Genomic DNA, 27,380 nt, shown 5'->3' with positions numbered 1-27,380 from the left:
TATAACTAATATGACACAACGGTAATGTAGGTCGTTTTGTGTGTGTTGGTAGATAAAGCTTACAAAAAAGAAGGAAAAATATCCAACTTCTTGGTCCACTTACTATCTTTTTCTAGAACTTTCTGAACTTCAACAGCAAATGAAGATCAATGAGTTTTCATAGATGGACATGCTTGCTCAGTTAGGTGCTGTTAATTCAATCCATACTATTTTTTGAAGGACTTATTGTCTGTACTAACAGGTAAGTTTTTTGGGTGACTGTGGCTCAGGTGGTTAAGCGGGTTGGCCAACGATCCAAGGGTTGGCAGTTCGATCCCCGCCCGGCCACCTGTGTCTTGTTTGTTGTCTCCTTGGGCAAGACACTTCACCCACCTTGCCTTATGTGAATGTGTATGATTGCTGTATGTTTGAGGTGGTGGTCGGAGGGGCCGTTGGCGCTGAATGCCAGCCACGCTTCCGTCAGTCTGCCCCAGACCCTCTCGTAGTTTACCACCACTGGTATGACTGTGTGTGAACGAATTGAACCAGGAACCCTGTAAAGCGTCTTTGAGTGCCTAGGCAATAAAGTGCTATATAAAACCTATCAATTATTAAGTTAGGTTAAGGGTTCATTCTTGTCCCTTGAAATGGTAGTTTGTCAAAAAGAAATGCAATTCAAGGCCCACTTAGCTATTTCTGGACCATTCAACCTAATCATTGCATAAATATACCAGCTGCCCTCATGCTCATATGTAAACAGATCTATCTTCGTGACAACTAAGCAAACTCCGTCTGCTGATGGTAACCATGTGAAAAGTTTGAAAGCTTGTAAGTCAACAGGGAAAAGTTTGTAAATGGACCTTGTGCTGGTTTTATCAAACTACAAAACTAAGTCTAATGAAAACCAGAATTAGCATATAGGACACAACTGCAGCATTTCTCATGTTATTGTGTAGGGATCAAAACCTCTACGGAAAGTAGCCTTGGATTTTTTTTAATTTTTTTTTTTATTCAAGAGCAATTCAAGACGTTAGCCCTTGGAGAAACTGATTTAATCATGAACATTTTGCTGAAGGTGAAACTAAAATATGCTCAATTCGCCTCTGAGGCAACTTCCATGTTTCCTTCTTGTAGGGGTTATTACTGTCCAGTTTTTTTGAAGTAGACTAGCAGCACAGGTGGCCAGAGTCACCCTGAGTTTAATTTGGTTGGCTGGAGCAATTTCGAGCACAGCTGTAGATGTACGTGAGTTGAGCACCTAGTGAAGCGAGAAGATGTGGTGAGACACTCCTCTCTGCGGAGTTTAGCCACAACCCCTAGATGTATCATTCTACTGAAAATAACATGGGCTGTTTCTTCAAACAGCATGAAATGATTGATGTGGTGTATGCGTTCAGCAGCATTGTAGGAAGCATTGTGCCCTTGTACTACTGAAAAATAGTCACAGTGATGACGTCTGGTTGGATGGATGCCATAAGTATTTGACTTTGCCAATGGTGACCATGCATTGTTCCTAATAAATCACAGCCAGATGTGTTTTCTTTCAATAACCTTAACACTATAAACAATACTTAATATAAAAATCAACAATGTCACTAATTAACACTGGATCACATGCTTTACACTGTCCATTCTCACTGCTCTCATAGCATCGTTTCAAGCTCCACTGGAAAGCAACTGTTCCTTCCTGCTCAGCACCGAACAGCAATAAGACAACATCAGCAACTACAAACCTGTACATCCCTTTACTACCGAGGCAGTTTGAGGCCTACCTAGAAAAAGAAGGCTTCCTCAGATGATGTCTACTTGGTCAGTCCTTTAGAGAAAGCCTGACGCGAGAGTGTCGTCTTGGGTGAAAAACTGATAGAATCAGAGCGTGTCCGTCGTCCCTGGTCTAATACACACGGTCACAAAGATGACTGCATGGTCCTCTGCTTCCCAAATTTAGAACAACTGAATGCCTCCAGCTTTCGCCGTCTGATGGGGTTAAATTGCTTTTTCAAGGTCAGATTCGAGGATCATTTCGCCTCGCTATCCCTCAAACTGTCTATTATCTGCAGGCGATGTATTGACGGGCAAGGGAGGGTGTCAAAATTTAGCCATTGTCTCATTTTTAGTAAATGCTTTACGTTGACATTTTACGGCGATTCAAAATAGTCCTCATCACATCAACTAAAGTGATCTGGCAACAGACGAGCAAGTGAACTGTGTATTGATATTGCTGTAATTTTGAGGGAAAGGTAACAATGGAGCAAACCTCTTGGTATTCAGATAAATGCTATAGGTGACACATGCAGTCTGTCAAAGGCAGAGGAGAGAGAAAAAACATACACTGACTGGTTGAAACCTTTGTTGATACTTTGTCATTGACAGCTGTCTTTGACATCACATTTTCTGTACTTGACTGGCTCCATTTTCACGCTGCAACTGTCATCCCGTTAGACCTAATAGTTTGGAAAATGTTATGTGACTGGATTATACCAGAGATCGAAGGTGAATGGGAAATGTTCTGTTTGTGCCTTATTACAGCTTCATCTGGAGGACATTCAGTCTCATCCGATCTGGCTTTGCAGACAGTTTTTCTTGCTGTGTAGAAGAATTACAGCCTCATGTTGAAGTGTCAACTCATCAGTAAATTGGCCTATTTATTGCGTCATCTTTTTCTTCACTTTTAAATCTGCAGCAAGAAAAAGAAAAGAAGGAAAACTAAAGAATATACATAGACCTTGTGGGCATCTGTACCTTGACATGATTTCTGAGAATAGATCTCTTTAGACACCATGAAAACTTCAGATCATTTTAACGGTGATGGTTGTCAAGGTTATATTATTTGAAACTATTTATATTTCCATGGTTTAGAGAGGAGAGAAGGGGGGGGGGGAGATAGCAGAAGGCATAGCAGGCGATGGCGGAGGTAAAAAAGAGCAAGCAGGATAGGCATGCTTTGTGCGTGTTTTGCATTGAAAAAATGAAATAATTGAGAGCTTACAAATTAAATGTGTTTTTAACAGACACTTATGGTCCTTTCCCAAAGCACCTCATAGCAATGTGCACGCACTAACACACACACACACACACACACACACACACACACACAGACCCCCACCTCAAATGCCCTTGGTGTCTTGCTTTATTAGTTTAGCCACACAGGCTAAATTTGGCTTTGCCAACTTAGATCAGAAGCCGTGTGCTGTAGAAACACCATCATGCGGACAGTCCCAGACTACCAGCACTGACATGAGGACTCCACCACACACCATTAACCCCGCTATCGGAGGCGAAGGTGGGTGAAATAGGAAGAGGAGGAAGCAAAGCGTGTGACAGAGGAAGAGGAATGCGGAAAGAGAGACAAAAAAATCATTGCTGATATACACCTGCTGCCTGCAGCCCTTGAGAAACAAGAACATCTTGGAAAGGGCTCTGCAGTAAGAGACAGAGCCTTATTGTACTGTAGTTTAAGTGGTTAGTCACTAAAAGAAGCTTTCCTTCCGTTTGTTTTTGTTGTAGGATTTGCGACCAAGTAATGGCAATGCGAAAAGCAATGCAGTAACTTGAACACTACAGCACTCTAACAGTTGACACGTAAAGCTCTACTTCTGCTCAGCTTGATCAATTTCCTGTTCACACTGCCACTTTTAATATGTTGTGTTTTTGTCTCTTGCAGATCTGTTTTATAAATCTGGACCCTGGAAAAAATGACTACCGTGATGAAAAAAGCATTAAGGTGAGCTCCCTCCTGCCTGAGTCCCCTCTTTATCCCGCCCACTTCCCACCCATCTCCCAGGAACGCTGTTCATGGGATTTCACCTGTCATCTTTGGCTCAGTAGCCACGGATCCCTTACCCACAATTAGAGTGTTGATTTGTTTAGATAATGTGCAGATTTCTCAGCCTCTTGCAGCGGGTGGCGGAAGAGTTGGGAGATCATGGTAATTTCAGGCAGCTCAAGACCTCTTTTTTAATTATGTGTCTGCCAGTTGGAACCACAGGGAACACATGCAAAGGTTTGAAGTCCCATGATTGTGTCTCTGTGCTCTGCATGTCTCCTGCAGAAATTGGCATCAGTGTCTCCAGACTTGCCAAAGCTTGTTGAGTTACTGACTGTCCACCAGCCCAAAGAAAATGAGATCGTTCTGCTCGGTGGCCTGGAAGCCTCAGACACTTGCCAAACACACCCACACTCTGCCTCGCAGGTGAGTTTGGAATGATGTGAATGAACCTGCCTGATTGTGAAGCAGAGAGTGCAAGAAGTTCTTACATTTTTGTCTGATAAGATTTGAACCCTTTGTACCAGGGAAAATCCACAGTAGGGATTGTATCCTTCAACCCAATTCACTCCCAACAAAAAAAAAGTATTTCATCATCAGAGGCATTGAACTATGACAAGTCAACATTTGCATAAACAGAAATAACCCTCGAAGTTAGAGAAGAATTGATGAAAAAAATTATTTTATTTATTATATTTCACAGTACTAAAAATACCAACACACAAACGATAGCAGCTAACTGATATCGCTTTCTGCTTTTGTTGTTCCCTTTCAGAGATCGACCATCAAATCGACTTTTTGAAGCTCAGCAAATATATAGCTGTATAAGAGCAATGTTAGGATCAATACACAGCCTGAGGAGCTTGCACAGATAATTAATATTGTATGAAAAGCTCCAATGAGTTAAATAAAAGTAATTTTTTTCTTTAAAGCAACATCTGAACAATGTATCTGAAGGTTTAAGATGTTTGTAATATTCTATCTCATAATTTGTGATTAATTGCATCTTTTTTCCATCGATGCATCATTGGTGTGTACATTTGGATGTGTTGAGTACTATGTGTTTTTATGCTTTTAGAACTTTGTGTATACATGCTTTCTATGTACAGTATGTGTCACTGTGTGTGCATAAATAATAAGTATCTGTACCTTTCCCATTCAGGTTGGGCAGCAGCAGCAGAGAAGTACAGGTGTGTGCCTGGTTCAGTGTTCAGGGCAGAGACACTACACCCAACCTGGCAGCATCATCTTTGATATCAACAAGTTCCTGATTGGTCTGCAGTGGGGAAAGGAGCGACAGCTTCGGCCAGGCCGAGCAGCAGGGCAGCGGGTCGATGACGACACCAATCGCTCCATCTCGTCCATAGAAGAAGATTTCCTGACTGCCTCAGAACACCTCGGTGATGACAGTGAGGATGATGGCTTGCGAAATGGTGAGCCTCATTTATGCAGAGTTGGGTGAAAACTGCTGAAAAGTAAGGCCAATGAAGAGATCATGTTGTAGATCCAATATTTTTAATGAAGCATCAAACTTAACTACCAAGAAAATTACAGATGTATACAGATTTATGAAACTGTCCGTACTTTTTGTCCGCTGAAAAAGAAAATCTGGTGTTAATACACAGCCTAGGCTCTTTCAACTGGTATGTAATCAAAGGGTATGTAAACAAAGGGGGCCCACTGTAACATGCCTATTAACACTGGGAAAAGTGATTCTGACAGCAAGCATTCTCCAGAATTGCTGTACTGTCCTTTTTGTGACTAATAATTAATATAATAAATTAATGTACAACGCAGGGGTTTAACATTTCATAGCACATTTTCAGGTGTAAATATGTTACTATACAGCCTGAACAGCCTCACATTGTTACTGTGAGACATTTGCATGTGAGACACAACAGCCTGAGTCAGCATGCTGTCCATTCAAAATCTCAGAGAAAAGATTAAACACACTCTCTATACAAGATAAAGTGGCTGGACCGAGAATGTGTGAATGGTGCAGCATGCACACAAGATAGGTACATCATCCTTGCCATTATGTTACCCTGGTGATGAATGAAAAATGTTGGATGGAAATAATAAGATGGAATTGTATCCACATATGTTGACTGGATCAAACAAGACTTAAATGAGCTCCAATATTAAATTAAGAATAAAACAGGGGAATATTCTTCTTTAGCTCTGACACGTTGGAGACTGATGGTGCAGCTTCTTAATTTGTGCAGACATTTTCATTCCCTGCTTTATTCTATTTTTTCTTTTCACAGAACCAGAGAGTGGTGAGAGGCTCACATGTCAGAGGGGACTGCTGACCCATCAACAGGACAGGGAGGATGCTGAGGGGAAAAGGGAAGCCAGCCTCCATACAAAGGAATCAGCTGGTCACTACGCAAACAATCTGGCAGAGTCAGTACTGCAAGATGCCTTCATACGCCTTTCTCAAGATGAGACCTCCTTTGTTTCTGAGGCTGCTGTGAGTGTGTCGCTCTCTAGACATCCTTCAGACACCACTGGTCTTAAAAAGACCAAACAGCCTTCTGAACAGCGCACCTGCTCTTTTGAACTCCCCAAGATTGTTATAGTTCAAAGCCCAGACACTTCTGACGGGGCTGTAGAATGGCCAGAGATGCAGGTGTCTCATCATGTGCCTGACCAGGATATCCCTGTGAGAGCCATAGAGAAGCCAGAGAATAGGACACAGGCTAACATTACCCAGGAAAATGTAGGACACCCATCCAAACATGTAGAGGTGGCTTTGGCTTGTGCTGGCAGTGTCATTGGGACCATAACCACTCCACAGTTGACGGAACAGCTTGCCATGGCATCAGCTTCAGAAGAAGACCCAGAGGAGGAGCTGCAGGAACCAGATGAGAGAGGATACTACTCCTTGTCCTCAGCCATGTGTGGCATGGCTCAGGTAGCTGGTTCTGTAGCTGCTGTGGAGCTTACAGAGGAGTCAGTGGAGTGCGGTGATTCTGACGCAGATTCTACTGAAGTGTACACAGCATCCCATGGTCTGATGTCTGCTGCCGAGGCCTCTGCAGCCTTCACTCTGCATTGCAGTGTCGCAGAGAGTACCAGTGTGGAAGCGTTTCGTGCTAACATTGCTGAGGTCCTTCACAGGGAAGCAGCTGAGGTGCTGACTCAGCCACAAGGCTACAGGAGTGTAGCACACCTGCTGGAGGCCACACATAACAAAATTGTAGATGGCATTACTTGTCCCAAAAAATCTTACATGGATGAAAGAGAGGTGGATGACTTCATAACTGAGGTGGCAGACAGCCTATTCAAGCATGCTTTAGAGAAAGCGAAAAAGAAAAAAGAACTTGAGGGTACTGGAAAAGCTACGCCAAACCTCCAGGTTTTTCTGCAGGATATTGTGAACAATTTGCTGTTCGATATTCTTTGCCTGACACACAAGAAAATCACTCACATCTCAAGATGTGACAAAGGATCTTTTGAGATGCAAGAGGGTGATACTTATGCTAGCAAGACTGCTACTATCAAGGAAACAAAGGATACATTAAGTCAATTACAGAGCCTAGTTGGCCATAGCCATTCTCCTAATAGTGAAAACCACAGCAACAAGCTACTATTCACAGATAAGCTTACCATGGTTCCTGGGCTGAAGGAGAAATATTTGCTTGAGGATTGTGATCTCTGTGCATCTTCCTCCACAGCACACAGCAAGGAGCAACAGCAGCAGTCATCATGCAGACAAAGTCAGTCCAAATCCACCTCCTTGCCTGCCAAGGACTTCACCGACCACCAGCATATCCAGCAAAGCAGTGGTGCCATAAGAGAACCTTGGAGTGAATTTACAGTTCATAGCACAGAGAAGAGGGGACGACTAGTGACGGGCAGTGACAGCAGACGTGCCTCCATCACGCCCCAGTCCTCCCTCACGCCCCAGTCTTCCCTCAACTCTTGCAGTTCACTTCTTTATTTGAGAATGGACTCAGACTCCAGGGCACCTATTACTTGCTATGCTGATGATTTGGCAGCCACAGTGGTGTCTATGGCCACAGAACTGGCAGCCATCTGCCTGGAAAACTCCACTGGTAAACAACCCTGGTTCTGTGCTCTAAAAGGGACATCTACCGAAGGGCCGGAATCTTACTTGATCCCAGCTTGCCGCACGGTGCTCAGGAGAAAAGAGAGTCAAAGCAACAATGCAGCTTCCAAAAAACATCGGGCACCCCGTCTCAGTGAGATCAAGAGGAAAACAGAGGAGCAACCAGAGCTGATGGAGAGGCTGGTGAACCGGGTGGTGGATGAATCGGTCAACTTAGATGAACCGCAGGATCCATTTGCCCTCTTTGCCTCTGAAGTCACAGCCAGGATCATGAATTGCCCTGAGCTCAACGTTGTAGATACCTCCAAAACAGGCCAGCCACGTAGCAGGTTGCAGTGTGAGAGGTGGAGCCGAGGGAAGGCAGCAAGTTACGAGAGCATTCCAGAAGAAGATGCAGACCCCACAGGTACACCCAACTACCTGGGCCCTGGAAGTAGGTTGGGTCAGAACTTGAGCCGTGGTGGCTCAATCTCCAAGCAGTCCAGTTGTGAGAGCATCACAGATGAGTTTTCACGGTTCATGGTAAACCAGATGGAGACTGAGGGAAGAGGCTTTGACCTTCTGCTGGATTACTATGCAGGCAAAAATGCCAGCAGCATTCTGGCTGCAGCTGTGCAACAGGCTGCAACAAAGAAAAATGGTCACCTTAATGTCAGGACCTCGTCCTGTCTGTCCAAACAGTCCAGCACAGAGAGCATCACAGAGGAGTTTTACAGGTTTATGCTTCGGGACATGGATAAGGAAAACAGAGAGTATGGCATCATCAAGACTAAAGAGTGGAGCAACAGCCTGTTCCCCCCTTCTCCAAGAACACCTTTCTGTATAAGACAGTCCTCTGTCCCAGACCGCCGCTCCTCAGACTCACGACTGACTGTCAACTCACCCATTAAAGCCAACTCTTTTGATGGATTCGCCCGCAATGTGCATGGAGACACTTTGAATGTCTTCCCCACCAACTCAGTGTCAGCCACAGGACTGTGTAAGTCAGACTCCTGCCTCTATCAAAGAGGTAAGACTGACCAGATTACTGATATGCTGATTCATGAGACTTGGTCGAGCTCCATTGAGTCCTTGATGAGAAAGAACAAGATTATTGCTGATCCGGAGGACAGTATTGAGTTGGAAGCTGCAGGAGAGCCCCATGTGCAGCAGTTTGCCAATCGCCTGGCAGCTGACATAGTCGACATAGGCAAGTCTGCACTGGGGGGCCTGCAAGATGTAGATGTGGGAACATCTGGGTCCCTCCCACAGCAATGCATTCCTGTTGGTGAAAGAAGGAGGGGGTTCAAACAATCTCATTTCAGTTGTGGACGGGGTAGGTCCAGCCAGGAGCCAACTGGCACCAGCACAGGGTCTGGGACTAGTGACAGCAGTGCACTCTTCATGAGGGGCCCAAGAGATGTGCCGCTGATTCACATTGAGGGAGATCAGAGGGAGGAAGATACTCTTTTAGTCTCTGATAGGACCGAAGCAGGGCATCAGGGAACACCCCCAGAGATGTCCGCTACCAAGCGTACGGAGAAACCTACAGCCAACGGATGCAGGTATTACACTGCTTACAGTCCCTCTATGTGAGAGTCAGACCCTAAGGCAGAAAGTTTAAAGCTCAGCAGCAGAATCATCATTAGATGTGAAAAATATAGATTCATCAGTTTGATATGGTTAGGAGAAAGAAATAAAGAATCACATTGTTTATTACGTACATTTTAACATTAAAAGTTGTCAAAGAAAATCATGCTTTTAACAAATGAGATCCAGGCTCGACAACTGTCCAACTTGTCCAAGCATACCAGGGCTATATGTAGATATTTATCTAAGTATAGTGATAGGCACACATAAGATCCTTTCCCTAAAGTAATCTATTTTAGCCTTGCGTGAGTTTTGACAAACCTTTGGCTCGGTTGTCACTTACTCTGTCTGGGTGATGTACTGTGTTTGCAGAAGGCTTTTAGTGGCTTCATCTTTTATCTGATATGGGGCTGGGCAACTCACCTTGATGCTGCACTCACACTTGGCTAACACACAAAAACCACAAGATACGGGTATTGATTTACATTAACACTAAAATAACAATAAACTTGGGTATCAAATTAGATAAAGCTTGCTTAAGAGAAGTTGTTTGGCAGCACGGTAACCTGAAGAATTGTGTTTATGAAGTAAATGCATTCATTACAAGGGTATATCGCCCTTGTGATTGTTGAATTATAAGGTGTACATGTCTTATCCAAACAAGTATGACAATTCAGCAAAACAAATACTCAAGATTCACGCGAATTATAAAACCTCAAAGTGTCAGAATGGCTATTCAGAGGAGGCAGCAGAGTATAGACTCTCCCATAAGACATTTAGTGGATATTATAAGGGCGATGAAGACTGGAGCAGTTCATAGTGTGAAATCAAATTAACCTGTTGAAGTAAATGTGAAATAGAGGTATATAGAGGAACGTGTAAATACAATATATGTGGGAAATCATTTGCAATCTGTATGCCTGTTACAGAGTATTTTCATAACTTGTTGAAAAGTGAAAGAGAGGAAAACAGATGAAAGACTCCCAGGCCAAAGGACAGTCACAAGACATGTTCCTTTTCACTTGATAAAATGTGTGATCCAGAAACAACTGATGTGGCCGTGTGTGTCTCATGTGAAAGAGGGGAACTCAATCACTCGCCTAGTCAATAAAACCTGATTTCCCTCTGGAATTTGTCGAGGATGGCAGCCCTCAATCATCTGATTCTGACTTAATTTAATCAGTTTCCTGAAACACATAGAGACTCTGGGATTGGCCTCTGGGAGTGCAGTTTGCTGATGCATTATATTGCAGTATATTAAAATGATTTTGCTTTCTTTTTATGTGGTGAAGAGTTATTTCAAGTTTCAAAGGCTTCTCATTCGTATAAAGTTGTTGTAGAACTATGATTTTAGAGCATAAGCTACACCCCGACTGCCCTCTAAAATGCATTGTAATTTTAACAAAACTCAAAGTATACTTTAATAGTAAACAGAAGACCATGGACACCACATTAGGGAAAACAGCCACAGTAACAACACATTGCAGCAGACATTTTGCACAACTAGCCGATGGTCCTTTCTACCATCTTGCGGTTTGCTCTTCCCAGCAGTGAGAGAGACAGGCCAGCTGCGGCGGTGGCTGCAGTAGTGAAGCGGGACAAGCGTTCTATGAGTGCTAGCAGTGAAGAGAGCATGGGGAGCTGGTCCCATATAACCCCTGAAGATGACCCCCATGAGGAGACCAGTAGTTTTATCCAGCTGAGCGAGGGGTCAGTAACCGTTGCTCCTTGATACCGCTCGCTCCAAACGCTGCTACTCCCACCCTCACCCCACTCATTGGCCCATCTCTGCTGACACCTGTGCTCTCCTGTGCCAAAGCCAACCTACTCCCTGCTGCTGCAACATCTGCACTGTAAGGGCGGTGTATGGCAGAGAGCTCACTCCGCGGGGCCCTCTCCATAGCTTGCATACAGGACTAGACCCAGACTGCGACCCGCACACAACTACCTGCAGTTGTAGGCAGCAGTGGTTCAGTGCTGTGACCTCTCACATCAAAAAGCCTCTGGTCCAGAACATTTGCTACACCATTCTCTGCTCCATCAAATTCTCATCTCTTTTAGCCAACCTCGTCAGCTTTTTGAACTTTTACCAAATGGCCTATAGTTAATGCTTTGTGTTTGCTGTTTAAAACAAATGTAACATTAGAAATATCCCTGCTTTCAGTTTGCCTTAAAACAACTTACCAAATGATATTATAAACACCAAAGTAAGCAATATTAATGTATTTAAAAATGCATTTATAAGGGGACTTTGGAAGGCTCCACATGTTCAGTGAGGCAATAAGATACTTGCTAAATTAAAGGTTGAGTGAGCGATTCTGGACCTTCTTGTCAAAATCTGTGAATATCTTCTGAACACTACTCGTCCGTACAGTGACCCAAAATCTGGTGTTAATATGCAGCCTAGGCTCTGTAAATGGGTATGTAAACAAAGTGTTTGTAAACGAATGAGGCCCATCGTAGCTAGCAACATGCCAGTTAATGGAGCCTAGGCTGTGTATTAATACTAGCTTTTTTTTCAGAGCACACACAGCACATATAGGCAACGGATCGTGAGGAGTTATTCACTGATTTCGACAAAAAAAAGCTATTTTGACAACAAGCATTTTCCAGAATCACTGACTCCACCTTTAAGAGCCAGGGTAGTTGTCGGCATCGACATAACACCAGCTGCTCCTTGCTCCCTCTCCATCTACCTGCTTACTTTGACCTCACCTCACGCCCTGATCCATGTTGACACCGGGTCTTGGCTGCCAGCCCTGGCCTTTACACCCTACTCGCCTTAACCTACCTCCAAATTCCTCATCTTCATATTAAGACAGGCTTGCTGCTGGACAATAATGGCCAGCTCTCCCACCTTGACGGTCCGATCCTGCTGCAGCTGCTATTTATATGTTAATCACCCAGCTAATGAACAACATGACCTGCATCGCTGCACCTGTTTATTGTTCTCTTTACAAGTCAGCGATCATGTCGGGCATCTTGAGTCAACATGCTAGATGATGCCGCTATCTCTTGCTTTTGTATTGGTCAACAGGAACGGGACCAGCAGTGCATCCAGCCTGGGCCTAGCAGACCTGGATGCTTTTTCCGATGTGCCCACTCAGAGCACAGTAATAAGGTAGCTGTCAGTGTCACAGGCGGGCACTGAAATATTTCTTATTAATGTGTCACTCTAATGCCCTTAATGACATTTTTTCTAATACGACAAAAAGTCTGCAGGTAGTATATATTGCTTTTTCTCATTTTCTCACCCAGAGCGCAGCAGTCAGGTGTGACTTTGACAGGCTGCTGGACTAACACTCACATGAAAGATTATAGCCCATTTTATTACATATTCTGCTGTCATTCTAGCAAATATATTATGTTCTTTTTTAATAGACATTAAATCCTTTCTAGTCTGCTGCATTGCCTCTATTCTATCTATACATACTGTAACGTATATATACATTCAGTTCAACAGTACTGTATACTTACATTAAAATAATAGTGAATTGTAAATAGTAATTTTGGAAACATATTCTTTCTTGCTTTTAATGACATGGAAAAGTCACATAATATAATGCTGTAATATAATAATTTCTTTTTTGTACGGCAGATTTTCTTACCTCCGGACACAGGCTAGCTGATTCCCCGTTTCCAGTCTTTATGCTTAGCTAAGCTAACTAGCTGTAGGCAGTAGTTTTATATACCGTAATATAAATTTTTAAACAAACTCTTAGCAAGAAAGTGAACAAGCGTTTCTCCCAAAATTATTAACTAGCCCTGTGATATTGTATTTTATTGCAACTTTCAAATATTTTGATTTTCCGTTACTCACAGCGAGGAAACAGAGAAAGGCCATCTTGCAGGAGCCAAGGAGACTGTCTTTGGTAAGTGTAAGTGATGGATTCGCGTGTCAACTCAGTGTTACCAGCTTCCTAATTATTCACCTCCTCCGTCAGCTATAACTTCTCTCAAACTCACCGAGAGCTCGAGTGAGTCAGGGTAGGAGTTTGTGCTGGGTCCTGTTTTTAATAATACCTGGAATGGATGTACTGCTTGAATAGAGGCGATTCAGGATGGTCATTAATAATTGAAAAGGGCCCATGGTTCCTGAAGTGTCTCAACACGAGGTTCATCTTTTTTTAATGACTTACACTCCAACAAAAAATCATCTCAAGGCAAAATTGAGCTGTGGCTATTTCTATTTTTTTTCTAAGCTAAACTTGGATACAGTGCATGCAACGGTTTAGCACATTGGAATGATTGTCTGTGCAGGACCTACTTTGATGGTGAAGATACCCTACTACAATATGTCCTCTCTCACATTTGATTATTTTCAGAGAACAATTCAGCGAGAATAGCAGACAGTGGCAGCAACCCCAGGGTGCTGTTGGTGGTAAACTGCGACCTTGAGCCAGAGTGCCTAGACTCGGAGCTGAGAGTGGCACTGCAGTGGATTGCTGCCTCTGAGCTGGGCTTCCCTGTTCTCTACTTTAGGAAGTCCAAGGAGAAGAGGGTTGCAAAGGTAGGCATGGCTGTCAATTAAGAAACATAAACATTTTGTTACTGATTGTATAGTTGTTGTTGTATTAATAAGTATAATACTGTTGTAGGGCTGTTGACAGAAATTTGTAGATCCTGACGCCCTCTAATGTTCACGCAAAATAAGGAGCAATTTATGTATTTCTCTGTTGGCCTAAACGTGGTTCAATTTGAACACATTGAGGTTGGATGTAGAGGGCTTATTTCTGTAAAAAAAATAATACAACCTCTTCCTTCTAAATTGTGCAGACTCCCACAAAAAAAACAAAGGACACATGACTTAATCGTCCTCAGTAGCTATGGCACTTCCCTCTGGCAGGTCATGCTCACACAATTGGGTTGGATTACAAAAAAAAGTGTTTGAACCTGTCCTTGCATTTAGATAATATTTTAGCAATTGCTATAAATTGGAAATCTTTATTTGAAGAATAAAGTTATATTCATACATTGCCTATTGCAAACGGAAATTGTGTGTCTTCTCTCAGTTCCAGAGGGTGGTCCATCTGATGTGTCAGAAGGCCTGGAGGATTGCAGACTTGTTCAGGGCCGTGGTTCAGTTCTGTAAACTACACCAGCAAGAGCAAGAGGAGGGCAACTCTCTGTCCAGCCTGTTTGATTGGCTGTTGGAGACCATGTAGGGTGGCCTAGCTTTGTTATACTGCAAACAAAAAGAACACATGCTCACCCGGTTTGCCCCATCCTGTCTCATCACACCAAGTGTCTCCTACAGCAATAGCTGAAAGCACAAACGCGATCAGTATACTTGAGAAATTCATACACAACAATCAGCCGGTGGAAGTTGATTATTATTGTCTGATCGCAGCCATGAATGTGGCTAGTGTCCCTTTAATGAAAGCATATTTTTGTCTTCAGATTCACCTCCCTAGCGAGACTTACACAAACAGAGAGCAAACTGTAGGTGGGAATAAACAAGCCTTCAAGAGATTATAGTCAGCAGGTTTTAACTGCTTAATTTACAGATTCTCACAACCAAATGATGTGTGTTCTTTATTTATTTATTCCAAATAAACACACATGAAGTCCCAAGAGAAGATAGGAAAAATCAGGTTCAATTCTCCCTGCGAGTCAACATGCTCAAACCTTTTGTATCAAAACTACTGTAAATTGTAAAAGAGGCTATGTAAGGAAATGTCAGCCCAGAAAAAGCTCTTTCACTTTGTAATAATAGCCACTTAGAAGTCCACACTTGCTTAAAGTAAGCAAAATGTCTATATATTTGTTTGTGTTCATTGGCTAACATATCACCTCTGTTGTAACCTTGACATTCAGTTCAGTAAGTAAATGTGTTATCTTGTTAATGTTACTTGAGAACTGATTATTTTGGGTTAGCTGTATTGTATATACTGTAGATTTGGAACTGCTGCACCTTGGAGTAGTGGACTGCTCTATTGAGCTTTTACTATGTCAGGAAGACAGAGTGAGGTTTGTAATGTTGAATTTGTATGTGAATTTGGTGAGTTTATTTCTCTACTTAGTGGTACTCTAGTGTTCCATCAGCATTGTGAAGGGAAAAAGCACACGATTCAGCTGTATACTCAGTCACGGTAGAACTGAATGTATTTATCTTTTGACATCAATAAAATCCTGTTATGTGAAATACAAGTAGAGTCTTGATTAAGCAGAAAGGCAACAGAAAAATGTTTAGTAGCACTTCTATCCACATCAATGTTACAATGTATTGCTTGGTTTTCCCAAAAGCGTGTCACAGATGCAGCAAGACTGTCAAACATAAGCCATGTGATCTTTGGTACACCACTGTTACCAGCTAGGAAGCTACTGAATAAACATGCATTGTATTATGCTCTCAGAAAGTACACAGGAACGAACAAGGCAGAGGGTGGCCACAAAAGATGACCTTTGTTAGCTGATAATAGGCTCTTGAAGACGAAACAGGCAAATATTTACAGTAATGCTCTTACAGGAATATGATTAAAATACGTTTTTGGTATTTAATGGGAGCAAAACAAAATATGAGATGTTAACCACTTACATAGCTTATTGCTAAAAAATTAATTTCTTTACAACCAGTATGTTATCATTACATATCTTGTTCATAATGTATCTACAACAATCTTTAAAGAAGACATCTGACATTTTGGGAAATGTGAAGACAAGTTGTGTTCTCCCGGGGAGTACTGTGCTGTAACAAGAGGGGGGAAAGAGGGGGCGATGATTATTGGACCTTACACAGGTGCTGTATAGTTTTGCCTCAAAGTGAAAGCAGGTTTTTCACTTAGTCATCCACATTTAGAACAATATACATGTGTCATCCTTGGTTAACACAAACTGGTCGGTGTCTGCACGTCAGTACCAGATCCGGCATGTGTTATCCTTGCTTCCTGTGAGTGAGCACAAACAAAAACAAACATTTAAAATGTGAAATCAAGCATTTTTGACACTTAGCACAAGTGGGGGGGCTGCTTACCTGTAATGATAGTGTCACCCTCATAGTTGAAGACACAGGAGAAGATCTCGTCGGTGTGCCCTTCCAAGACTTGTAGGCATAGTCCAGACTGAGCGTCCCACAGGCGAGCTGTCTTGTCTGAGCTGGCTGTCAGGACCCTGCTGCCCTGGGGGCTGAAACAAATCTACCAAGAGAGGGAAGAGAGTTAAGTCTTATTCAGAGAGTGCTGAGTAACAGATTATGCCAGAAGTGGTTAAAAATAAAAGACGGAATGAGTGAAATTAGTGAGCATATCGGCAGCAGCATTATTCCATAGAGGTCATTCAACTTTTAATACGGCAGTAAGATAACGGCACCGATGGCACTCCTACTACAGAGTTTTTTTTTTCTTCCAGTAGAATATTATATATATACACGAAAATCCTTGGTGAAGTAGATTGGTTTATATCCCGGGTTTATCGTCCCCCGAATGGTTTTATATCCCCACAGCGAGGTAAGGGAAAAGACGATTAAATGAAGCTGACTCTTGAGGCCATGAAAGTAAAGTATGTTTTTATTAAAACTCTAAATTGATAAATAAAGAAGGGGCCATAGAGAGGAAATGGAAACTGACTATAGAAGAAGATGACAAAGATAAAGGACCGGAGGAAGAAGAGGAGAGTGGAAGCTGTGAGAGGTACGGAAATGGAATAAAGACGGCACAAGAAAAGAAAACATCCGGAATAGAAAAAAATTACAGGAAATTGGTATAAATAAACATGAGCAAGGTTGGTTCCAATTCAATATGACGTACTAATTCTGACCTCATTTCCTTAATAGTGGGTCCACACTGCAAACCTCACAATTAAATCAAACCTTAGATTATGAATTTTGCATTTGGCCAGAGCTGAGTGCATGAATGCAGCCAAAGGAGTGTCAGATATGGAAAGGATTCCTTCCATTAGCAGGGACAAAACATTTGTATTTCTGACATCAGATGCTTACTGTATGTACAATAGACTTCACATAGTAAAGAGAATCAGTCATTACATTACTATTCCAGCATTTATTTTTCCTACTTTTAAAATAAGAAAAAGGCAGCAAGGTGAATTAACAAAAGGGACTGATATATACTTTTTAATATAGAGCAATACACTACAATACATTCATTCATTTTCCTTTATTTATTCTCGAAAGATCAATTGAGGGTTAGCCTCTTTTACAATGACGAATTACAGATACACAATATACAATTAGAATACACAACAAGCTTACAAAGAGACAACAACAATTAAAACATTCAGATCAATTGAATAAAGCAGAACAATAGCCTAATTAAAACAGTTACAAGTGGAGTGGGGCTGATTAAAAATAATAACTTTAAATTGGTTAACAGTTACGAGTGTATTTATTTTAATTTGATGTTGTAGGCTGTTCCAGGAGTCAGGGGCACTGTGGCTAAAAGCAGTTTTACCAAGGTCAGACCGGGCGTATGGAACATATAACATAAGCATTTCAGTTGAGCGGGTTTGATAAAGCCCATCTGAAATATGCAGCATTGTTGTCAAATAGAGTGGTAGTTTTCCGGTCAGGGCTTTATATATAAAAATATGCCAATGTGCATCACGTCTCTCTTTAAGAGAGGACCACCCAACCTTATCATATTTATTTATTTATTTATTGTTATTCTTTCGGACAATTCCACACAATACACAATTATCTCTTTCACATCATACATCTTAATTTGTGTTGTCCGAAGGGTGACGGAAGAAGCCTAAGGCTTATCGAGTCCCGCCCCCAATTTCATCAGATTCAGAATCAGATACACATTTACTGATCACATAAAAAAAAAAAAAAAAAAAAAAAAAATGTTTTAAAGAAAAAAAATAAAAAATAAAAAATGAAAATAAAAAATGAAAAATGAAAAATGAAAATGAAAATGAAAAGGAAGAAAACAAAAGGAAGAAAACACAATGGTGTGTGTCATAAGCATCTCCTGTAATGAACCTTAAAGCATAGTGAAAAACAGAGTCTAGGAGTTTAAGACATGAATGAGATGCATTCCGATAAACTACATCACCGTAATCAAGGACAGACATAAAAACTGCCTCAATAATCCTTTTCCTACTGAACAACGGGAAGGTGGCTTTGTTCCTATAAAAATATCCAATCTTTTGTCGCAGACGACAGACAAGATTTTTTATGTGAAATTTAAAAGATACTTTTTCATCTATCCAGATGCCGAGATATTTATATTCAGTGACTCTTTCAATTTGAGATCCATTATTTGTATGAATATTAAGATCATTAAAATGTAGAGTTCTTGCTCTGGAGAAACACATACATTTTGTTTTGTCTGTATTAAGAACAAGCCTGAGGTCCACTAGACAGTCCTGCAGGGTGTTAAAAGAGCTCTGAAGGTTCTGAACAGATTGATGGACCGAATCAGAAATGCAGTACAATACAGTGTCGCCAGCATACAAATGGGTGTGACAGTTTTGTAGCGATGAAACAATGTTATTGATGTAAATTGTGAATAGGACTAAATTGTGAATACACATGGTTACGCTGCATTAAAGGCATATTACTGTATGGTTAAAGGTTGTTTCGGAAGATGTGATTACATCTGATGGTATGGGTGCAACTGTGATGTTCAAAGGCTGGTAACACAAGGTCAGACCATTGCTCGCTCATGGCCAGAGGTGGCAGATAGTATTTTTTTCTTTTCCTGTGGAGATCTACCTAAAAAAAACTTTAGACAGTCTAGTTCAGAACACAGAAAGTGAATTAGTCTGATCAACACAAGCATCACTATGGTCCAAAAGAGCCCCAAGCCCCCCTGACTCCTGTCTCCCCACTTCAGCATCACACGTTTTTTCCCATGTTAACGAGCAAAGTAGAGGCAGTATCCTCTTCACAGCACCGGCCGCAAAAAAGGTGTAGGCTGTTTGCCTGCTGCTTCATCCACAAACGTGCGCTTGTGTGCCCTGTGGCAAGTTGTTAAAATAATTACTCCAAAAACTAATCTGGGAGATGACGTTCTACTTACAGTTTCAGACGTGAGCAATCTAAAGTTGAAAGGGCGTAATTGTGGCTCATGCTGTTTATTTCCTAGCCATAAACGGATAAAACAATCTTAAGGGAGTCTAGGTCCTGAGTCACTTCTGTGCCACGCGTTTGTTCCACTAGCTTTTATTACACAAATTATGGCTATGAGATGCTGACACAATTATATACGTAGATGCCTCAGAGAGGTGCACTAATCTAACAGGATGTGTTCATAGTTGAAGAATCCTAAGAATAGACTCATTCTTATATCTTTGTTAAAAATACAAGAGCTTTACATTTTTGTTTTGTTTTAAATGCTTGATTTTAATTTCTTGATCCTTCAAAAAATAAAGATAATCCATTAAATTGCATTGCAGAATAGAGGCAGGTGAAACAAAAGCCAACCCACAATTATAGGGTGAGACTTTGGTTCTCCATGGTGACATGTGAGTGTCAAAGAATCCATTTTGGATTCGGTGCGGAGACCTACCTTGGAGATTTCTCCATCATGGCCCTCTAGGATCCCGAGACATTGGTGTGTGGTGGCACTGAAAACTTGCGCTGTACCTGACAGAAACAGGGAATATAGGGTAGTGTATTTTATTTTTCACATCAAATAATTCATTTTATATATTATATTAATGCCAGCATAATAGAGAGCAAGTTACACATCCCAAGGACTTGTGAAATTTGACATTTTGAAGTACACCTCAGGCATGTGACCAAAACACATAACAGTCATTGCTGGAGGAAGTGGAGAACAAGTGGAAATGTGTAGAAAATTGTAAGTCTCACCATCAGCAGAGGCAGTGGCAATGAGCTGACCACTTAAATCAAAACACACATCTAGCACCTCTTCTTTGTGTCCAACTAGGGTTGCCACACACTTCCCGCTGGCTGCCTCCCACAACTGTTAAAACATACATGACACATAACCCCTCAGTGAACTCATCTTATACATACAAATATAAACTATGACACACTTCCATGTGAACAAGCACATGCACAGCTACGAGCTACTAGCCATTAGCGGCCTACCGTGGCTTTAACCATCTCTCCTTGAGGAATGCAGTGAGGTGGATAATATTTCCTTGCGTGCATGACTCATCTTGGCATAAGGAATTAAGATTTAATTTTCTTCTGCTTTAAATTATGGATAATCTTAAGAGACGAGAGGTGGAGAGAGAAGGGGAGTACTAGGGAATGGACAAATGTGAATATGAATGATAAGAGCCATCCATCTCAAATACAATCTCATGCAACATTTTAACATGAGAAATCAACGTTAAACTATCGATGTGGATAAGTCTGTAAAGAGGCAAAACACAGACACACACACACACACACACACACACACACACACACACACACACACACACACACACACACACAGACACAAACACATTACAAGTTTTAAAGTCTTTGGGTGGTTGATAGTTCACCTTGCAGGTTTTGTCCATGGAGCCTGTGACTATAAGGGAGCAATCCCAGTTAAACTGAACATTGCTTATTTCTCCGCTATGGCCGATCAGAGTGTGGACACGCCTGAGAAGAAACAGAAAAAAACAGAAACAAGTCAGTTTTATGCAGAATCTATAAGGTGTTATGCACACACTTCACACTATATGACAGCACCCATTGATCGCAAATCCACACATTCATCACAATGACAGTGATGATGTCTGACCTTCCTGAAGCAACATCCCATATAGCGACTGTGTGGTCAAAGGAGCCAGTGACAAGTTGGTTTCCCACAGTGTTAAAGCACAGAGAGAGGACCTCCGCAGTGTGACCCTGCATGAAAAAACAAGAGAACATTGTCCTCTTTTATCTCATTTATTTGCTCTTTTGAACTCGTTCTTTTCTCTCCCTCTATATCCCTGTATGAATGAATTTTTGCATCAAAATCACAATATTGTGTAAGACAAAAAACATATAGGGGAGAGTGGCCTAAGTTGTGCCGGTGGGGAAGTTGTGCCACCCCTTGTTTCTAGAAAACCATAGAAGAAATAGGAAATGTGAGCACATATTTAAGAAGAGCCATCCATTTAACTCATCCTGTAAAGAAGGGAGAAACATGGAAAAAGATATAAGCACATTTAAAGCGGCTACGAGTAACATTTAAATATCTTTTAAACAGCCTCATGTTTCCTCTGATAATCATAAATTTCCTTTAACAGCAAATGAGACCATCAGTGCAAAGAAAGACGTTTTTATATAGCTTTTATTACTGCTTTTGGTCTGGTCGCACACCCAGTCCGGTTTTCGGTTCGCTCGTGCAGGCTCTATGGTCACATAGGGGAGAACGGGGTAATCTGAGCCACTTCTTACATTTGCTCCCCTCTAAGCGAGCTAAAATGATTTATCACTCAAATTTACACATTTCCCATTAATTCAGGATGTTTCCTAGAAATGGGCATTAGCAGAATTTTTTCAAGACAAAGGGCAGTGAAAATATGATTGTTTTAAAAAAAGTTGTCATGTGGCTCACTTTACCCCAGCTGTGGGGTAAACTGATCCACTTACTTTTTCCACTCTGAAACTACCATAACAACATATATTGTAACGGTACGAATCCTGAAAGCTAGCCACACATTCCAGAACTAATGTCGGACTAGTAAAAGAATGATGGGGTTTGGTCAATTAAGCAAAGCAAATTTTCTAAACACTTGAAAGTAACTCTGAACAAAATCAAATACAACATATTATAATTGAAAAGGTTTTAATAAGATTCAAATGAAAGATAGAACCAGTTAGATTAGAACACAGTCTGGGGGTCAGAACACAGGACCCTTAGAGCCAGCTAGTGTCTGGGGGTCAAAGCATAGGAAAATCAGAACCAGCGAGAACAGCATGGGACTCAGAACACAGGAGAAGACCCAACTGGATTATAACATCAGCCTGTCATACTCTACAACTAGGCCTACTCTACATTCCAGCCCTGAAGGTTACAGGGAAAGATGAGAAGGTGCTCTTTCCGTGTGGTTGCCCCAGGTCGTCTTCCTGGTGTATTTCCTTGGCATGATGGCTTTTCTACAATGTGTATGACATTAAAATAAAACATATGTCATGTAATATTACATTAAAATATGTTTAAGACTAAACTTAACTTGTGCCTCATGGTGGGGGAAAGTAAGACAGTGGCTCACTTTCCCCCACAGCATTTGGCTCACTTTCCCCCACCACCACAATTTGAGAAAAAACTACCTCTCTTAGCATTTCAGGCTAATCTTTAGCTAATATCATCACATGGTTTGTATATGTTGGTAGTTCATCAACACGTATGATATAAGTTTTTCTACGTGAATACATTTGCTTTGGCACAACATGATTGATTAAGTTGACAGCAAGAAAATTTACTTTTACATGCAAAATACCTATTTTGGTGAAAAAACATGCTTACCACAGCACCATGAGGTCCTCTCTTTCAGAGCCATGGGGAAATGAGAGGGGCTTGAAAACATATATCTCACATGACCACAAATGTTTTCCGTTGCCTAGATACAGGGGGTGGCTCACATTACCCGATGCCTCAGATTCCCCCGTTCTCCCCTATCCGTATTGGTCGCAGATTTCAGTGTGGCGCTGCAACGCGATTTGAGAAGCCTATCCCTCCAGGTGAGGGAAGGGGAGCGGGAGCCTTGTTTGAGACAGTTATTTGTCGTCATAATGACTGATAACGGGGCTGAACCATCAAAAAAAAAAAAGAGAAAGCAATGAAGAAAAGCTAAAAGGGAGAGTGATATAGGCTACGGGCGGGACGAGGGCGTTGCCAAGCAACGTGTATACAATTTCACGAGAGCGAAACTAGACTGCAGTGTTTACTCCTAAATGAATGAGCGGTTGGTACTAACACAAAGTTTGCTTTGCTTCACCATGATCAGATAACCATTATCTGAAATAGTCATTATTTACATCAACAACACAAACACATTACCTCATCGTGATCCATACTAACTGCCGTCTCTCGTTCATTCGCTTTCTGTGAGGACACGTAATCACACGGACATGCACTATATTGCGCCCTTCTCAGTTCACACTCGCACGCCTGGCACGAGCTAGAAAACAGCTTTGCGACAGCGGGCGTCGTAAAAATACTACCGCTTTTGTCCAAAGGGGACGCCAACGTGCCATGTTACTCGTAGTGCCTTTAAGCTAAAAAAAAATGTTTTTTGCCTTTAAAAGTAACATTTCCATGATCAAGGTGTTTTGATTATTGTGTCTGAACAATTATAGACACGTTTGAAAACATTTGACACATGTTTTAGTGCTTCAGTATGCTACACTTTGTGTCTATATAGTTAGCACGATGTCAGCCCTAAACTGCTGCATCATGCTTATTATCCAAAATTCTGGGGTTGGGGTGATTTGTGCCAGAGGGCCTAGGTGAGTTATAAGTAAGTAAGTAAGTAAAATGTATTTATAAAAGCACAAGTATAACAGTTTGCACTGTCCAAAGTGCTGTACATAGTGCATTCAGTAGGTAAACAATGAAATAACAATAACAAAAATAAAAGACATAAAGCCCATACATCCACATATAAACAAAGATAGTAGTGCAGAGGTAAGATAGTTAATGGGGAGGAAAAACCAGGGTGTACAGATGGGTTTTGAGCCTTGATTTAAAGGCAGAAATGTAGGGGGAATCGCTCGCATATGCCAGGTGGCAGTTCGTTCTACAAGGGCGGAGCAGCTAGTGCAAAGTACATTTCTGAGAGTTGTGCCATTGGCATGGCTGTTTACCCAGGTCACCAAAAGAAAGTTATTGTCTACAGTAGCTCAGAAGAGACTGACATCTCCATTCCACTTAACGACACCACTGATGAGAGTTCAGATGGCCAGAAAGATGATGATGGTGACTTTGTCATTGTGAGCTTTGCAGGTAAAACCATTAGATCTGCTAGGCCTTGCTTAAGAAAATTGTCCTTCAATCTTTGTAAAATATTTACTTAAACCTTAAATAAGTAATTGTCTTATGGATTTGTCTTGCATTACAGTTTATGAGATATATATCAATGGCACAATTCACCCCATGGTATTCTTTCCAACGGCACAACTTACACCACACCGGGGGCAAGTTGTGCCACAAGACAACTTTTTTTCCGAAAGCTATATTTCTTCAACAGTTTATTCCATTTCCAAAGTTTTTATTGCCAGGGATGCACAACACCCTGAAATATATGTACATATTTGAGTTGGAGACTTTACTGTCAAGGCCTCACTTTAAAGTCACTTTGAGTAAAAAGTGGCACAACTTAGGCCACTCTCTAAGTAAAAATTACATTATTAATGCCCCGATTTTAGGCCACATACCAGAGACAAAAAGAGCAATAGAGGCACTGGGATATAAGAAGAGACAAAGATAACTCACAGTGAGAGTGGCCACCTCCTCCCCAGTCTCTACATCCCACAGCTTGGCAGTGGCGTCCATGCTGCCTGTGGCCACCAGTGTACTCTGGGGGTTGAACGCCAGGCACACCTACACAATAACATACTACAATGATTCTGTTTCAGAGCCAAAAGGAATTCAGCAAACATGTTCATTTTCTGAGCACTGGACAAGATACCAAAGTAAAACCATCGAATTATCCAAGTTAAATGCTCAGTTGCCTTTGGGCTAATGGTACTGCAACATAAAAATATGCAAAATACTGACAATGTACAGTAGTGTATGAAGCATTGATCTGACATATTTTTCAGTTTAAAACAGATTGCCATACATACTATTTCTGCCATGTGTCCGCGAAAGGTATGAAAGCATTTGCCCGTCTGTGCACACCACAGTTTGCAGGTCTTATCAAATGAGCCGGTGGCAATCTTGTCTCTGGGTTTGGATAAAATAAAAACAAAGCAAATACTAAATCTGAGCGTCAAATACAGCAGACTTTTCAGATGCTATGAAAGTGTTGCTGAAACGGCACATTACCCATAGGGGTTGTTGAATGCGATTGCATACACCACGTTTCTGTGACCCTCCAGCGTGTGCAGCTCTGTGCCTGAGGCCGTGTCCCAAACTCTACATGTCCTGTCATAGCTCCCAGTAATAAACCTGTAGTGTTAGAAAGAAGAGTAAAAAAACAATGTGGCAAACTAAACTATATAGCTTTCTCCTGAACTGCAACGTGCAAGACTTTTAACCTACCTTGACCCTGATTTGTCAAAGGCAACATTTGTCAGTGGCAGTATGTGTGCCTTAAGCTCCTACAAAAAAAAAAAAGACCAGAGAAAGATTAGAAAATATAACCCCTAAGGTTATATTTTTACACACGGGTAGATACCATCAATATTCTCTGGCCTCCAGCAAGTAACCAACACTGACACTGATCAGCTCATTCCTTAACACGCTATAATGCACCTGTTGTTATCATGCTGTTAGACTGTTTGCACCCTTCCTTGGCTTCTGATTCTTGCACTTTGTAACCTAACCACTGCTGCTCTCTAGTGCCTTTTCAGAGCACTGGCAAATTCCACCACTCAAATTCCTACATTTCCATAGTGAAATGTAAAAGGGGCAAGCTTGTAATAAGCTGATGAAAAAAGAAATAAAAAAGGTGAGAGTCCAATGTCTGACCTTGAAGAAGCAGAATCTGTGGTGGTCCTGCTGGCCTTGTTTCTGCTGAAGACGAACGATCAGCTGTTTGACCTGATCAGCCCTGGACTCTGTGTATATCATGGGCTCCTTTTGCTGGATTTCTGCCACCAACTCATCTGGGTTCGTTCTGATGGAGGGGAAAGTCCATTTCTATTACCAAAGGTTATACCATAAGTAAAAATATGTGCAAATAATTATAATAATTTCAAACACAACACACATATATATATATATATATATATATATATATATATATATATATATATATATATATATATATAAACAGACACCTGTTTATCATATTTATGAAATACACTATTTTGCTCTTAATGACAATGTACGCAAAGAAAAACACTACTCTTAGTATAATAATGAGAGCCAAAGCTGAGCTATCGAAAACAACTTTGTATTCACACTCATAAATAGAGTTCAGTGCCTATGGTAGTTCAGTCCCATGTTTGATGGAGTGCTGAAGACATATTTGGGATTATTTGGAGATATTTCTGACCAGTTTAGTCATACATGGCAGTGTTTGTGATAGGTATAAGCATCAACACTCCTACAGAGGCTTATTTTGACTTCACGCTGTTATCAGTGCTGTGCTGGTAACTTGATTTAGGCTATTTCATCTTGTAGCCATAGTTTGTAGCACACAACCCTCTTTTATGCATTCAACTCACGTACTCTGGAGTCAAATCCAAGAGATCGATTGATTTGGTCCTCAAATATCCTCCTTTCTCATATTCCAAAATGATACCTGAGAGAGAGAGGTAGAAAATGCAAATTAATCCTAGAAAGGCCCCTCTATAGCCAATCCTAGAGTTACAGCAAATCGTGCAACAGTAGGCTAGAATACGTACAGCAAGTTGTTGTCATAGTTGATAACATTCTCTACAGCAGTGGCATATACACTTGAAAATAACCGACGTTACAGTTGTAATAGAAACAGATACTCTATGCTATATAAATAAATACTTTGTATTACCTGGTGGAAAATATCTGAGAAGGAATCGCTTGAGTTTCATGTTGACTTTTATTGTGGCCGCTTTTCATCACCTATCAACAAACCGTTGCTACGGCGACAAACTCGCGGCATGTTCACTGCACGTAGTCACTGCGCATGCGTCTTACGAACAGAAACAAACATCTCCAGAACTTGGATGACAAAGTTGGTAAAAACAAACAGGCAGACATGAATGAGGATGAAGGAGGATAGCAACTGCTCCTTTATTTTTTTAACATGCTGTAAGGATATGGATAGCCCACAATTAACTGTTATAACACTGCTTTGTACTGTTCTTTATCTCGTTTAGCCTGATATTGGTCAATCATCTACCATTTCTTATTAGGCTAGCTAGCATGTCAATAATGCAGAAAGGGAGTCGACTTATTCCAAGCATCAAATTCCCTGCCCCTGTCC

The 27,380-nt window shown here is 41.3% G+C and overlaps 2 protein-coding genes across 2 annotated transcripts in view; one reads left to right on the top strand and one right to left on the bottom strand.

Moving 5' to 3' along the window:
* Nucleotides 1-14,554, top strand: part of sphkap (SPHK1 interactor, AKAP domain containing) — a gene marked incomplete at both ends in the record, with an annotated part of 50,691 nt that extends 36,137 nt beyond the window's left edge. The window contains 9 exons of the mRNA XM_080024850.1: nucleotides 3,644-3,703; nucleotides 4,031-4,171; nucleotides 4,908-5,178; nucleotides 6,013-9,364; nucleotides 10,938-11,099; nucleotides 12,427-12,510; nucleotides 13,212-13,261; nucleotides 13,715-13,899; nucleotides 14,402-14,554. Of these exons, the coding sequence (XP_079880976.1) occupies nucleotides 3,644-3,703; nucleotides 4,031-4,171; nucleotides 4,908-5,178; nucleotides 6,013-9,364; nucleotides 10,938-11,099; nucleotides 12,427-12,510; nucleotides 13,212-13,261; nucleotides 13,715-13,899; nucleotides 14,402-14,554 (4,458 nt within the window). The remainder of the gene's footprint in view (nucleotides 1-3,643; nucleotides 3,704-4,030; nucleotides 4,172-4,907; nucleotides 5,179-6,012; nucleotides 9,365-10,937; nucleotides 11,100-12,426; nucleotides 12,511-13,211; nucleotides 13,262-13,714; nucleotides 13,900-14,401) is intronic.
* Nucleotides 14,555-16,241: 1,687 nt separating this feature from the next.
* Nucleotides 16,242-26,985, bottom strand: daw1 (dynein assembly factor with WDR repeat domains 1; the record flags this gene model as incomplete). Its single annotated transcript, XM_080053742.1, has 13 exons — nucleotides 16,242-16,276; nucleotides 16,363-16,525; nucleotides 19,859-19,935; nucleotides 20,164-20,278; nucleotides 20,811-20,913; nucleotides 21,056-21,162; nucleotides 24,740-24,847; nucleotides 25,093-25,192; nucleotides 25,295-25,417; nucleotides 25,511-25,569; nucleotides 25,940-26,087; nucleotides 26,645-26,717; nucleotides 26,946-26,985. The coding sequence occupies 13 exons, from the start codon at nucleotides 26,983-26,985 to the stop codon at nucleotides 16,242-16,244; spliced, it is 1,251 nt and encodes a 416-aa protein (XP_079909868.1).
* Nucleotides 26,986-27,380: the final 395 nt, after the last annotated feature.

Source organism: Ammodytes marinus (genome assembly GCF_949987685.1).
Source record: "Ammodytes marinus genome assembly, chromosome: 3".
Taxonomy (NCBI): Eukaryota; Metazoa; Chordata; class Actinopteri; order Uranoscopiformes; family Ammodytidae; genus Ammodytes; species Ammodytes marinus.
Note: the sequence above shows the minus strand (reverse complement) of the source record. Positions and strands in the feature narration are given on the sequence as shown.